General features: G+C 40.9%; 1 protein-coding gene across 3 annotated transcripts in view; it reads left to right on the forward strand.

Moving 5' to 3' along the window:
* Positions 1–15244, forward strand: part of nkain4 (sodium/potassium transporting ATPase interacting 4) — a 45016-nt gene that overhangs the window by 27564 nt on the left and 2208 nt on the right. For 2 of the 3 annotated variants that reach the window (XM_054789571.1, XM_054789552.1), the window contains 2 exons: positions 6927–6987; positions 14388–14472. In XM_054789571.1, coding sequence (XP_054645546.1) covers positions 6927–6987; positions 14388–14472 — 146 coding nt within the window. The remainder of the gene's footprint in view (positions 1–6926; positions 6988–14387; positions 14473–15244) is intronic. The other variant, XM_054789562.1, reaches the window with a different exon arrangement.

The raw sequence follows: 15244 nt of genomic DNA on the forward strand, positions 1-15244 counted from the left end.
TGAAAAGAAAAGGTAGAAAGCAAGGTCTCCCTTTGTCTTTGTAAGATGGCTTTTCAAGGTTGCCCTTCTGAGAGGCCATGAAATATTTAGTTGGGGCTCCAAGGATGGTCGTTTGTGTCATTTAGATGAAGAATGTGAATCTGCTGGCCAGTAATCACTGTCTACTCAGATTCACCATGTGTCAGAAAGATGCTGATGATAGAAAATGATATTCAGAAGAGAGGCAGAGGTAGATTGGTCTCTCAACTTGTAGATGGCAGGTTCGATCCTCTGTTCCCCCTCAGGGCTTTGAATGTACCCTTGAGCAATATGCTGAAACTTCACGCTCTGATGCTGTATCATCAGTGTGTTATCATCAGTGTGCAATGTTTTTGTTGTCTAAATGAAGCAACATATAAAAACAGTTTGAGAGCTCAGGTAATAGAAAACTATTACTCAGTGCTTATAGCCACTTCATCATACTTTTATCCCTCGAGTAACCATTTGACTCAGGTACAAGCATTTAAAACTATGTTATGGCATCATTCATCACCTTTTTGGAATACTTTGCTCGACACCCCTTTAAAATTCTTCATCATCCATAAGTACCCCTGCACATTATTGAATTCTTTTTTTCCCCTCCACCATTCTAACCGTGACTCATTTTCCCATCAGTGTCATCAGCAAAAAATCTAAACTCCATTGTGCCACAGCCACTGATATAAAAAGACAAATGGAATCCAGGCAAAATAATGTTCATAAGAGGAATAGTGATGAGATGTTGGATATTTCTTAAACCGTTAAACAAAGTGCACACAAATACGCATAGATATTGCATATAGCGGAGGTATTACCACCACAGGACATTCACAAATAATTCCCTGGCAACAAACATGGGATTTTGTTAGTGACAGTTGATCATAGAAAGCATGTCAGTCTTCTCACCCTTTGTTCCATTGTTTATTTCCTTTACTTTCCATGTCCTCGCCCTCTCACAGTATATCAGCACCGCCTGTCTTCCTGTCTAATTTTCTCACCAGGATATGAGGCCGTTTGACCTTCATGTCTGTCAAATCCTGTCTATGAGTAAAAAGATGGCGCACTTAGCTCTCTGTTGGCCCGTTTCACTCACTTTCCCCTACCGTCTTCTTGGTCCACATATGCAGTGAAGACATTTTGATGCCATTTACCTGTCTGCTTTGAAGTGGGGCTTGTGTAATGGCTTAACGGCTCCCCAGAGCACAGCTAGCTATTACTTGTTAAGGCTGTATTTGCTCATCGAACAGGGCATTCAACTGCATGAAAACAGCATGGGCGCCCCCACCCAACTCCACCCCATGAAAACAGCATGTACGCCCCCCCTCAACTCCACCCCCATCCTCTCAACCATCCCCACATCTATCAACATTGTCGGGATGCTCCCTCTGAGAAGTCCATTAGTCTTGTTTGATTTCAAATTTATGCAGAACACGTGTCCCCTGTCCCCTGTGTGTGTGTGTGTGTGTGTGTGTGTGTGCCTGTGTGTGCCTGTGTGTGTGTGTGTGTGTGTATATGTATCTGTGTGTCTCTTCTTTCCTCTAGTTGTGTACATGCTGCATGCTGAGCAAACTGGTGGTATCACTGATGTATGTGTCTTTGTATCTTATGGTAATATGTCCAGAATTAGCAAATGCTTTGTCTTTGTATGACAATAGCACAGAGCCCATGTGTAATATGCCTGCATTTACATTGCATTTTCAATGCATGTTTTCCATCAACTCACAGGAAGGATTTAAGTTAAGATGCGGTTGCTAGGCATCAGCCAAAAACAGGGAGGGGAAAAGAAAAAGACCTCAAGACGAGAGAATTAGTCTCCTGAAGCCTACTGAAAGTCATGTCAGTCTACTCGCACTATATCATGAACACACCAGCATCTGTCGTTCTACCTCAAAGGCTGTCTTTGCCAACAGATTTAATTGTTAATCTGGTTTCCAGGGAAATGGATTTTCCTCTGATTATTTTCACTCAAATATTTGTTCTTCTTCTGAGAAGCAACGCAGGAGGATTTGGATGGGGTAAACAAGCAGCCACCTTTCTTGTAGCTTGTAGTTTGGTTATTTACTGTAACTGTTTGCTTTTTGTTCTTTTTATTTGTTTCCTTGTCAGATGTCCCATTTTCACTCCTTCTCTGACTTCATCTGAATTCTGTTGGCTAATGCTTGTTTGCTGGTGCAGCTTTCATTCCTACATGTGCAAATCTCTCGTGTCTGAGAGGTGTGTTTTAGGACATTAGCATGCTTTGCCATGCAGTTATTGGGTGTGAAAGATGCAAATTAGGCAACGCAGAAGACACTTAATAACTCCATGTGGGCATGTGCATGTGTGTTTGATGATGTGGGGGTGGCAGAAAGGAACAGGTGGATATGGTCTCTGCAGACCCAATCTCATCATGTTTTGTCATTAAACTCTCAGCTACGCACACACACATAAACATCTAACACATCTACAGCGGCGCCTGTGCCTCATTGTCAGGCGGAGGGTCCTGTGTAATTAACCTACAAGACATTTGCACTCCCCTCCCTTTCTTTCTCTCTCTTGTCAACCTCTATTGCGCTATTTTATCTTGGACTTTTTTCCTGGCGCTGAGGCATAATCAGTTGTGTGGTCATTCGCTTGTAGATCGACACAGATTCTCATCATTGCTCACAAACATACATATGTGTCATCTAATTACCAGTAATTACTATTTCAAACGTTACAAAGCTGTTACCATTACATTACATTAAATGTGGCGAGTTATTATGCACTGATATACTGTATAACAGCTTGCTCAGCCAGGCACAGGACAGGAGCTGCAAATAAAATAGTTGTTTTCTGATTTTCTTTCTTTGGTGGGGGAGGACGGGACAGACACGTAAGTAATGATGATTGGCTAAAGGGAGAGTACAATTTTATGGTAAGCCAATCAGTGTCAGAGTTCAGGTAGGTGGGTGTTGTTGTTACAAACGTCAACACGCCACACAAGAGAACTACATGCTGCAATGGCGAGTCGGGAGGGGTCTGTCAAGTTAAAACTGGTGTTTTCAGAATGTAAGCACATGCACGACTTCAACGTGAGAACATCCGGTTTGTGGGTTTCGCCCGTGGTACTCGGGAATTGGGTGTTTGGACTTGTGCATTTAATGGTTGAAGATAGTCGGGATGGGTTCGCCTGCCTAGGTAGTGGTGCATTTGGGCTTTGTTCTGGGGTTTCACCCGGGGACGCGGGTTTATCTAATCTCATAAAGCATCTTTCAATGGCACTACAAAGCTAAATCCAAATTGTTTTACATGTTTGAAAGTTTGTTTTTTATTTTAGTAATAGAATAATTACTTTCCTTGGTAACTAATTACATTTATGAAGGAGTATTTCTGTTACTTGTTCAATTACCTACGTAATTGATGTTTACTCTTTATTTGTCCCTGTCCCTGGTTGCTATGGAAATTAATTGGCTTGTTACAGAACTTTTTTCCAACATGAAAGTGTTTAATGCCTTGTAGACTGATTTTCATGATTGGGTATGCACTGTGAAAATGTAAAATGTCGTTCTGGGCTGGTCTATTCAGTGAAAAACTGACCCTCATTAGCCTTTGCAGATCCGCATAGCCTTTTCTCCACTTACCTCAGAAGCTGACTGTGCACATAGACACACGCACGCACACACACACATACACACACAAACGCACGCACACACACAGATAAAACTTTCCTTTCACCTTCATTATTACTATCAGTACTACATCCCTTCTAACAGGGTAACAAGTGAATGGCATCCTGGTGGATGGAATTGCTTTAGCTGTTTCCCCACATCCACAATGAACTTTTTGTACTCAGTTGTACAATTTAATGTGCTTTCCTTCTGACCATTTTTTTGGCCCTTATCACTGCTCAGTGCTCAGAGGAGACAGAACAGAGATTCACGAGAACATTGTGTCACAGAAGTTAAAACAAGGGCACACCATGGTGAGGACCAAATGTGTCTTTCTTCCTGTTAGTGTACATTTATGATGTGATATTATGAGAGTCTATGCATGAATCTAGATAGCTGTGTGTCATGGAAAAGGAGGTTCCCAAATGACAGGTTCCCAAATTGTCTTTACAACAGTCATTTTTATTGCAAATGTTGATCTGAAATCGAGGAAGGATGAGGACAAGGAGGAAGCTGGTGCCTCAATTACTCGCGGGTAGTCTCGGAATGTAACCCCCATGAACAGCGGGGAGTTATTGTATTGTGATGAATCTTAGATGTGTTTTTTCCCAATACAGTATGTTGATTATTGCATAGTTGCTATATCGCAGTACTATAGTGATTGTTAACAAAATATTGTGTTAAAAATTCTGTAATTCCCACCCCTACTTTTAGGCCTTGATGAATAGTAAACAAGCATGTATGCATGCACACATACACAGGCATATACAGTACACACACAGAATACAGGGTGTGCCCCTGCTGTTAACACAATCTATTGTGTTTGATAGTGGCTTTATACATGTGCTAATTCACCACCATTTTGTTGCTTCAATAATGGAAAGAGTGAGAGGAGCAATAAAATACTAATGAGGTCAGGGGGGCTAGTGAGAGAGAGAGAGAGAAGGGAGGCAAGAAGAGTTATGTATCTTATCCAGACCACATCGTGACAAACTCTTTGTTTTACCAGACACCACAGTAGTATATTGGATGTATATTGAATTGTATTTTTTTGCTCCATTGCAAATGTTACATCACCGTTTTTCATCAAGCTATTAAAGCAAATATATCTTGTTGGGAGGGGGGAAAGAGCACTGTTTTCACACGGTTTGGCACGGCAGATTGCCAACTGATGGATGCATGGCAGGGTGAAGACCCACTGCCTCATCCCCGTCTTTCACTGGGTCTGTTTTGCAGATGATGACAACCCTCTGCCACTTTCTCAGCGCTCAGTCACTACTAGCTGCGGTCACTTATGGAGCTGTCTGGTGTGTTTGTACACGACTGTATGTGTGATGCCGTACATTGACTATGCGCTTTAAATGCTGAATCGTTTTCAGTCGTCTATTGTATATTTTCATGAAATTTCTTTATTTGCATATATTGGTATGGATATCATCTTTCGGTTCATGCATGACTGAACACAGGCCCGTTTTCCGGTGGACAAAAAATATCTGTGGTCAGTCATGCATGCAATTTTGCAATACATTTTGGTATGGACCAAAGGATGATGTCCATACCAACATATGCAAATAAAGAAATTTCATGTAAATATTCAATTGTAACTTTAGTGGCTACTTTTTGTCCCCGTTTTCATCATATAATAATTAAGAATGTAAATCTCTTTGTGATAGACGATTCGATTTGAAACTAGATACACAGGTTACAATTAGATTCAAAAACGATATGTTTTAAAAACAGAAAGATTTGATGCAGTATACAAACGATACGATTCGATTCGATATGATACAATTCTACAGTTACATTTGTTGACATTAATCTTACATTATAAAATAAAGAAGCCAATTGTAGTGGCATTCTTACAATATTTTCAAATGTATAAAAGATCACATCATATGCCCGAAGCAGGGGTCCACAACCGCCCAAACTTTCAGGTGTAATGATTAAAAAAAACACAAAACATTTTTTTTGAAAATAACTACATCAATGTGTATGTAAATGGATATCAGTTTTGGTAATGGACCGTTATTTCATTCAAAAAATATAGATAGATAGATAGATAGATAGATACATACTTTATTAATCTCCAAGAGAAATTCACGTTTCCAACAGCTCTGCAAAACTATCATAATGAACTTCATCACCTAACCACAAAATAAAACAACCAAGGCAAGGCATGAGGGAAAAGTAAATTAGATCGCTATAATGTATGCACTGCTACTATGTACATCCATTCTCGTCTTCAGTCACGGTAAGTGGTGTGAATGTACGACAATCCTTTCACCAGCAGCCTAGGCTATTGTGTTATTTAAGAGAAGCTCTGTCAACCGGTTGCTAGTTTTGTGATACCCAGTTCATGTCTCTACAATCGATTAATCTCATGATTTATGGCAAATTCTTAGCGATCCAGGAGGCTGCTACCAATGCAACCGTGTCTCTTGCTTGTCAAACTGGATATCCGGTCACATCGGTTTAGCGGTCCCAAATCTAATAATAATATATTAACATCATATCACTACTAAATTACTAAATGCCATATCACTTAATTCTTATATATTTCTTAAAATATTACTTCTTTGATTACATATTGTAAATATTTTTCTATATTTTATTTACATACTGGTCTGCACCAGAGAAGCCGCTGCTTTAAATCTCATTGTACATGTGTATAGTGACAATAAAAGGCATTCGTCTTCATGCACGGTTTATTAATTAATATATTTTTGAAAAAACATTATAGAGTGAAGGAGGGAAATTTGAACCGCGATGTGGTGAGGAACGACTGTACAACAATTGGTTGGTCGGTGGGAATGTTGGCAGGTTTGCAAAAGCCAAAGCAGATGTCTTTTAAACACACATTAAAACCTTAACCCCTGTACGTAAGAGCTGTCGAAAACTCATGTTAGAAGCTTATGTTATCCATTTAAACAGATGACTTCTCAGAGTGTCAACTATTGGCATGTGGCATACATACTCTTCCTGTGACTGTTTTAGTGCATGTAAATGCACTGAGTGTCTATGTGTGTTAATTTAATCTTTAAAAAGTCAAATATGATGTAATTCAGGTGTTGAAATGCATTTTAAAATGCAATATTCCAGATTTTTTTTGTACACTGACAGTCACAGAAAGGTTACACATCTTTTCGTTGGAGACACTTGAACTTGTGGATTTTTCTGCTGTTATCTGTTAAAGCAGTTCTTATGAGTGAAGGGTTTCTGCCTTGGTGACATCCCCGCTGTATCGTTCTGTGTTGTCTAACCTCTCTTGTCCGTTTACAGCTCCTGGGCTTTGTGTACGCCTCCTATGTGGTCAGCGCCATCACTGAGGAGGAGGACAGCTGTAAGTAGTCAGACCTCACCACTACACAAACAGCATTGCAACAATAAAAGAATAACACCTTGGCTATTTTCTGTTGTGCTTGCTGGTGATTCTGATCCTCTGGCTTTCTCACTTTCTCATGAGCCATTTGTTTGTCACTCCAGCTGTCTATTCCCTGGTAGGGTGGCTTTTTTTAAGTGTCAGAATTGCACCTCCCCCGATGTGTTGTTCCATCACCACCTGTGCTCATGTCCGTTCATCATACAGCTCTTACAACGAGTCATACTGTACATGTCCATGTTTCTGTTAGATGTAGAACAGGTCATACCTGCACTTGAGCGAGTGCGAGCGCATAACGAGCTGTTAGATAAATACACAAATTAACTGCGACTGTCCTTCTTTGCTTGTCGTGTAAGGAGAGAGGGTGGGAAAAAGCGGCATAGTGAAAGGAGCCACAAGAGAAGAGTGAGAAACCAGAGAAGGCCACTCGTGATGAACGACCCAGCTGCTGTGACCTCATGGGCAGCAGGTCAGAGGTCCTTCTCTGGGTTAGCCAATCAGAGAACAGGAACATTTGCTCAAAGGGTCCGTGGGAGTCATAAATATCTGATCATCATAATTCACCAGGACTAATACTGTAGCTTTGTCCTCATGCATGGAGCTATACCTTTCACGTTTTAGTCAACGCTTTGAAAGGGAACGCATGAAGGCTTTTGTTGCATACTTGTAATGGGTGAATGGCTCTGTGAGGATTAGCTGTGACTGTATGGGCTCTTTTAGGTGGAGAGGGCGTCATTGTTGAGTACAGATTATAGTAAATATGGATTCTGGTTGTAATCACGTCAGCCACTTTTGTCAGACACCCAAAGTCTGATGTGATTTTAAACACACAACACAAGCTAATTGTATGCTCACCAGCAGTCCCTTGTAATTTGGTGTTGTCTCGTGTGTTCATGTGGCGTAGTGGCGAAGAGCTCAAACTCTGTGGTCACATACCAGAGATCCACTGGCTGTGGAGCAGTTTGCATTTTACTCAACTGATCCCCCCATCCTTTGAACGCTATCATTTAAGCACTGTGCACTCCCAAATCAAGCCTGGAGGGAAGTGTCCTCTCGGTTAAAGTCCAAAACCTTTACCAAAACCTAAAGATACTCTAAAACCATGTTTACATTTTAATCGTTATGCTAAAAATTTGTATTCCCTTTGTAGTGTTACATTTGAAATGGAAACTTTGTGTAGGTAGTACTTATGCAGTGCCTCTGCGAAGCCTAAGCAAGACATTGAATGATTTTAGTCCCCACTACAATGGAGCTGATGTATTTTGAGAACATGTTTGTGTTCAACCCAAAAACGTTTGTGGTTGGCAAAGGTCAAGGGTCAAAATGTAGTTCAAATTTTTATGGGTATTTTTTATGTAGAAGGTAACTGCAGTGAAATGTCTTGGACAGGAAATTGAGTTTGCATGTTTTCACTGCATTCCTTTATGGCGACTACACTCCGGATATAATTAAAATGTAGTTGTTCTGTGATCCAGGCTGAACTGCAGTAAATTGCGGCTACATTACTTCTGACTGCAAGCTCTTTGTTATTATAATTAGCTGTGTTCACACACATACTCACGCGCACACACACAAAGACAGGTGCCCTTGCTCTCATTTTCCATTCTCATTTGATGTGTAGATTAAAGCAACTGTCTGCATTGAGCACCCTTCCTGCCTCAGCATTTCTCCTCCTCCTCAGAGCTTCCTTCCCTTTACGTCTCTCATCTCTGATGTCTTTAATGCTTTTTTTAAGCGTCTCTGCCAGCAGCAGCCATGGAGTTATTCTTTTTGCAGCTCGTACAATATGTCCCACTAATGGGAACAGAATAGGAAGAACTTTCTTTACATTTGCTACAAACTTCTACATGGTTTTATGGGTGACGATGGTTATACATTTGGTGTGCAGAAGTCAAGAACATTTGGCATTGCATTAGAATCCAAAAACTTTAGAATACAAAAGCTTTCTAATAAAACAAAAAGGAGGAACGGATAACATAGTTTTGTTCTGAAGCTCAACTCGAATAATAAATAACCTCCCACAAATTCTGTATATAATATATACTCTTCTACATTCACTGAACTGAACGTCACAGTCAACATGGTCGTAAATGCTGTAGTTGTTTGAGGTTTATAACCATTGGGCTTTATTTGCTTGCTTTGCTAGTAAATGGCAACAGCATGTATTACAGCCATCACCAAATGGCGGACCTCAGTCTGGATCTGGACCCAGTTATGGTCCTTTATGGACCTGTGACCAATTCAAGTGCATGGGACATATAGTAACATATAATCATGCTCGCGGACCGATCGCATGGCAGTTTGCGGGCGTAATTACTTCAGTTATTACGGTTAACGTGACAGCAAACGTGGTGACGTCAATCAAAATGAGCCAATGAAATTGTTTGTTTACCTGCTGAGCGAATGACAACCATGCATCCATCCATTTTCCTTGCCGCGTAATCTTCGAATAGAACCAAGTGTGTTGTCTGTCAGTGCGTCTCAATTATTTTCTGTCATGCCCCCACTGGGGGACAGAAATATTTTCGCACCTTCCCATTTTGAAATACTATTGAGAAACTGGTAATATCTATTTATTTTTCTGTACTGTACAGACTGAAACCAGCAAAATGCGACAAAATGGAGAGCAGTGAAGCATGCAAGCATATTTAAATTGTATGCCGAGTGTGACAAATTCAACATGTTGGCAGGTCTGCACTAATATCGAAAGTCCTTCCTGCCTCACGCCCCCCTTACAGTTCACCGTACACCCCGCGTCCCCCAGGTGGGCCCGTCCCACTATTTGAATAGCACGGGTTGTCGGGTGGTGTGCCTGGTTTCATTTGATTACATTTGATATTCATATGAGCTAGTCTGTTTGACGCAATTTCAGGCATAATAAGGTTCGGACCTTCGCTGTGAAAAAAATTGCATAAACGGACCTTACTCAATTTTAATTAAAGACCCCTGGTGTATCAGAACCCTAGTGTTCTGCTTAAAAAAACACAGGTCCCTAGTCACTACTTGTACTAGCGTCATTTAGCACCTTGCTGGTCAATAATTAGGGAACTAGGGAACACGATGGGGCAACACAAGTGGCAGAAGTAGGAAAGAGACAAGAAAGGACAGGGAAGTGAGTTTTTATGGGGAGCAGAGGCAGATGTTTGTCAGTGGGGGCATGGGGGAGAAGTGTTGAGGTGTTGAGAGAGCTATGCAGCAGCAAGACAACATGAGACAAACCTCAACCCGCTGATATTCCGAGAGTTTCTGAGGTCTCCGATTGCTCGTGCCCACGTCAACTCATGTTTGCACTGACAACAAGTGATGTCATGTGATCTACAGTGTCAAGCTTTGACCTTTTTTTGATGAGACGGGATATTTGCACATACTGTAACAAAAGACAGACAGGAGTGTTCTCTCATGCTGTGCACTCTCCAAGGAGATGGATAAGTTAGATTTGTGTCCCAAAGCTTGTGTACAACTCACACATAAATGCCAAAACGCAAAAGCACAAAAAGACACTATCGGCCAGACAATAAGCATCACCGACTAACAAGGCTTTAATAGTCCTCTGTGTGTTTGTGTGTTAGGCTGGGCATGCGTCTGACACCGTGTTTGTGTTGCCTTGTGAATCTTAACACAGACTTATCAGTGGCTCTCAGACACACCGTCAGCGCGAGTGGTGCGGAAAATCCTCTTTGTAAAGTAGGTCATAGAGTTAGCCGCCTAGCGCTGGGATAAGCTCACTTTAGCATGTCTGCTAATTATATTGCTGCCCTATGTGCTGAGTCACGTCTCCGCAAAATCCTTCAGAGCAGAACTGTGAACCTAGGGGCTTTGGTGGGTGGATGGAATGTTTGTGGCAGGTTGTCCTCAGGTTATGAAGGCGCCAAAGGCTTTTACAGTTATGTTTTTACATCAATGCGCCAAAGAATCAAGCATATGTGGGAATAATTCAAATTTCAAAGTTTGGATGTAATGTAACCAGAGTCAGCGGGCCCTTTAAGCAATGTGGGATGGTAAGGGGAAAGGTTCGCCAAAAAATCTGGGATTTTTAAAAAAATTATTTAATTATATTAAAAGTACTAATAATACTAATGGCAAGGGTTGCCAAAAAATCTGGGAAAATTTTTATTAATTATTTAATTATATTAAAACTACTAATTACTATTAACTCTTAAAATAGACAAACTCACATTGATTCAAACGTATAGCAATGCCCAATTAATATTGCTACAAATGATGACAAATAAGTCTCATAATTTTTGTACATAGTTTTGTATATAGCTGTAAATAGGTATTTTATAGGGATGTCCCGATCTGATCTTCAGGATCAGGATCGGCTACCCATACGCTGCATTTTGAAGATCGCATAATATCGGCTTCCACCACGAGATCAGTTTGATACGGTTGCTGTATAACTTTCGCAACTCAAAGCTGGTTGCCACTCGACTCGCGCCACCCGCAAGAAGAAGAAAACACAACAACACCATGCAGACATCTCCACGGTGTACCGTGGTGAAGTTAGTTTCATGTTGGATGTTGGATATTCTGCTCCGTAGCTACAGCGGTCGTTCCCCCTGACTGTGCCCAGACTGCCTCTGTCACAGCAGTCCGGGCAGTACTCCAGTGTTCTCAGCGCACCGCAAATTCACTTTCTGGAACCAATTAACCGCGATAAACGAAGAATTACTGTATATTATATTTCAGATTTGTTTGTATTTCTTTGTATTGTGTTCATATAAAATGGATGATACGTCATCTTACAAATTAAAGACAACGGCAAAAACAATGGCATTCAATTTCTCATGCAAGCGATGTAAATCGCAGATGGAGGGGAGTGCCCTATAAAATCTCACCCAAGGTGTCTGAATGTAACATCATTTTTATCCTTACTATATAGTAAGGAAGAGCTACACAAAATTTAGGTCCTAGCACCAACAAATCTACCCTAATGGTGCTAAACAATATTTTTCAACAATAACATTCTATTAATGTTGCTATCAATCTCTAATTACAAGCAATTACATCAATTCTATCTATTAGTAGTTGAATGATTGACTGTATGATGAAAAATAATAGGATTGAATGACTTGCAAAGGTGCTATGTTAGAATGTAGAAACAAACACTGAACAATCTGCTGACACGGAAATTAATTATTTCAGATCCTTGCCTGAATTAGTATTTTACATACATGTACTTCCTGATGCTCTCTTGGCCACCTTCACCTTTTGTGCATTCAGCATAAATCAATTCCAGTTTTCTTTAAAACATATTTTAAAAGGAGGCAACAACAATGAGGTTCTCCTTGAGTTTGCAGCTTTGTGTTGTATCTCCTCCAGGTTGACACTTTATGATATCTTTAGCTGCCTATCTGCTCGTTATCTCAATTTCTCTGCATACCCTCACCATTTTTCACCCCCATTTTTCCTCACACTCACGTTCTCTTTTCATCCTTTCCGACCCATTTTCTCCCCCCTGGTGTTTCCCAATATCACTCAGTGATTCATGTCTCTGTCAGCCTGACCCAAACACAACCACTCACACAAGGTAGCAAAGGTAGAATTACACCTCACTGTCATTGTTTATCAGAGCCAATGTTCCCCCTAATTTTTCAAGTGTCTGAGCATACACACAAACAAGCCGAGTATCCCTTGGACCTCTGTGAACGCCATCAGACGTGCACGCTGTAGCATCACAGCTGTCCAAAACCTGAGAACTGAAGTAGTCCAACTTCCCATCTGTTGTATTTGATATATATAAGTGTTGGTCAAACAGATGATAAGGCGTATTTTAGAATATAGTGAAGATTTCCAATCCCAATCCAATCGCAGCGGTGAAAACCTGTCACTGTGAGTGGGGATTCCCCCGAAAATGAGACTTTATTGTTGGTTGTATATATTTTTCTACTTAGGATAATGTTTTGTCATGATTGTTAGACTTTCCCCTTCAACTTGGTATTAAAATAATATGCAGACTAAGTCATAGCCAATGTGAATGGACGAAAAAAGTGAAGCCCAAATTCAACCCTTTCAAACGGAAGGATGCTTACGTGCTCATGTGACACTTTATGAAAATGTGACCATGCAAAATACAGATTTTTGCCCCGGAATTACTAGAAAAATAATTAAACAATTAATTATGTTAAGTGTTTCAAGTTAAGGTTTATGTGTGTCAGGCTTTCTCACATCGGCATCCATTATCAAGTTCTTTGCCATTACTGGTGCTCTTCTGTGGTGGCTTCCCAACACGATAAAGCAAAAGCAAATCATTCATCACTAAGATGAAGTCTCTTTAGATATGCTGAAGTCTTGCGAGATATGCTGACACCTCGCATGACATCCCAGGTTCAACCATGTTTCAAGGCATATTATTCCAGAATACTTTGGTTGAATTCCAAATTGTTCCAGTCTTGAAGGTGCTGGACTCATGGATAAAGAAACAAGCAGAGACTTTGCATGTCTGTGACTGTCTGATCAACAGATAAAAATGAAAGTGACAGGAAAAAGGATAGGGGAGAGAAAGCCCAGCCCTCATCCTGAAAACCTATCAGTATTCAGCAGAACACCACTGCCGAATCTTATCACAATGGACCTGATCTGGTCTTACAGTATTTTCCAGGGTGGTCCTGTGTTTTTTTTCCCCATCAGTATTTGGTTTGCAGGATGTAGCTGCTCATTTTATCCCAGAGAGCGGAAGCCGCCACTTGAATCACATTATTGTCAGTATCAGTTGTTCTTTCCATGGTGTGTTTGCAGGGGCTTCCAACTGGACATGCTAGCCTCTTTCATAGCACGCCTTTCACGTAATATCTCTTGTCTCCTGTCAATCAAACCACACAGTGACCCCCCTACATCCCTGTGTTCCCTCCCTCTCCGCCTTTGTGTCTCAACAACATCACAGAGGCTTTTCCTTCATCTAGAAAACGTCTCTCAGCGTCAGCCACATAATCAGCAGCAATTGTCCCTCTCTTGTGACACACTTCCTGCTTGCTCATCCGCCCCTCGCCTCTAGTCTGACCTCTTAAGTGAGGAAATAAACCGAGCAACTGGAGTGTTTGGCGTGCGTCTGAAGGTCATCTCTGTGTGTGAGCGATAAAAATGCCAGGCTTTTTTGACGGGCTGGCAGCTTCCACCTGTTCCCTTTGGCTCGAGGCAAACGCACAGATTAAAGAACTGATGTATTTTTATTCTTTTTAGGCGTCTGTTTTTCAGACACTAAAATAAACGTTAAAAAAGCATGTTTTGTTTCCATCCTCAACCTTCTGTGTTACATCTGTTTCTTTTCTCGCTTTTGTTCTCATACCATTGCATGTTTTGATATTTATATGCTGTCTGTTTTTTTATTTATGATATATTTATGTTCCATCCTTTGTTTTCAGTTGATTTTATTGGTGGATTTGACCCATTCCCACTCTACCATGTCAATGAGAAACCATCCCATCTTCTCCTAAAGCCAGTGTCCCTGTAAGTACAGATGTGCTGTCACCCAGCCATGTGTGTATGTGCATCCATGTGTTCTAAATGAGACCATGAGCAGGTGCATGTGAATATTCACCTTGCCTTTACTGTTTGCATGAGTCCCTGCCTCAAGGTTACATATTCAATTTTCCCCCAAAGCACATCATCAATCAAAACAACTGTTCCGTGATCCACATTTAGGATAAATTCACTTAAATCGTGGAAGTTGGACCCTGGGGTGTTACAGCCGGTCTGAAGTGCACTGAGGATTGTGGCATGTGTTTGCGTGATACGTGTGTCCCCTCACTGCACACAATGGAAAATGTTGAAAACTTGATGAATCAGTTCACTTGTGCATAGCTTCTTTAATAACAATGGGTCTAGCAGGTCCTGTAACAGTCCCTACCAAACATGTCACATGCGTGCATGCATATTTTATTAGCTTCTTGACAGTTTAATCAGCTCTGTCTCTAAGGAGGAAGGAGGAAGCCCTTGTTTCCCATAACCTCTTGGCAGTTATATCCCTGATGCTTTCTTGCTTTGCGTGTGTGTGTGCAGGCAACCGGTTCTGACTAAAATATATCATAAAGAAGGCCGTTAATTACATTCTATTTCTAATCCCTCTTGTTTTACAGGAGGATAAGCATCATGTTAGAAAAATGCAACATACAGTATGTGCTCATTCTCAAACCCCAGAGACACACCCCAAAACAGGCAGCCTTGCCACAATACATGCTGCAGTAGGATATTATATTTAGCAATTTGATATATTTTGCAA

This window comes from Dunckerocampus dactyliophorus, chromosome 1 (assembly GCF_027744805.1).
Source record: "Dunckerocampus dactyliophorus isolate RoL2022-P2 chromosome 1, RoL_Ddac_1.1, whole genome shotgun sequence".
In the NCBI taxonomy this organism is placed as follows: domain Eukaryota; kingdom Metazoa; phylum Chordata; class Actinopteri; order Syngnathiformes; family Syngnathidae; genus Dunckerocampus; species Dunckerocampus dactyliophorus.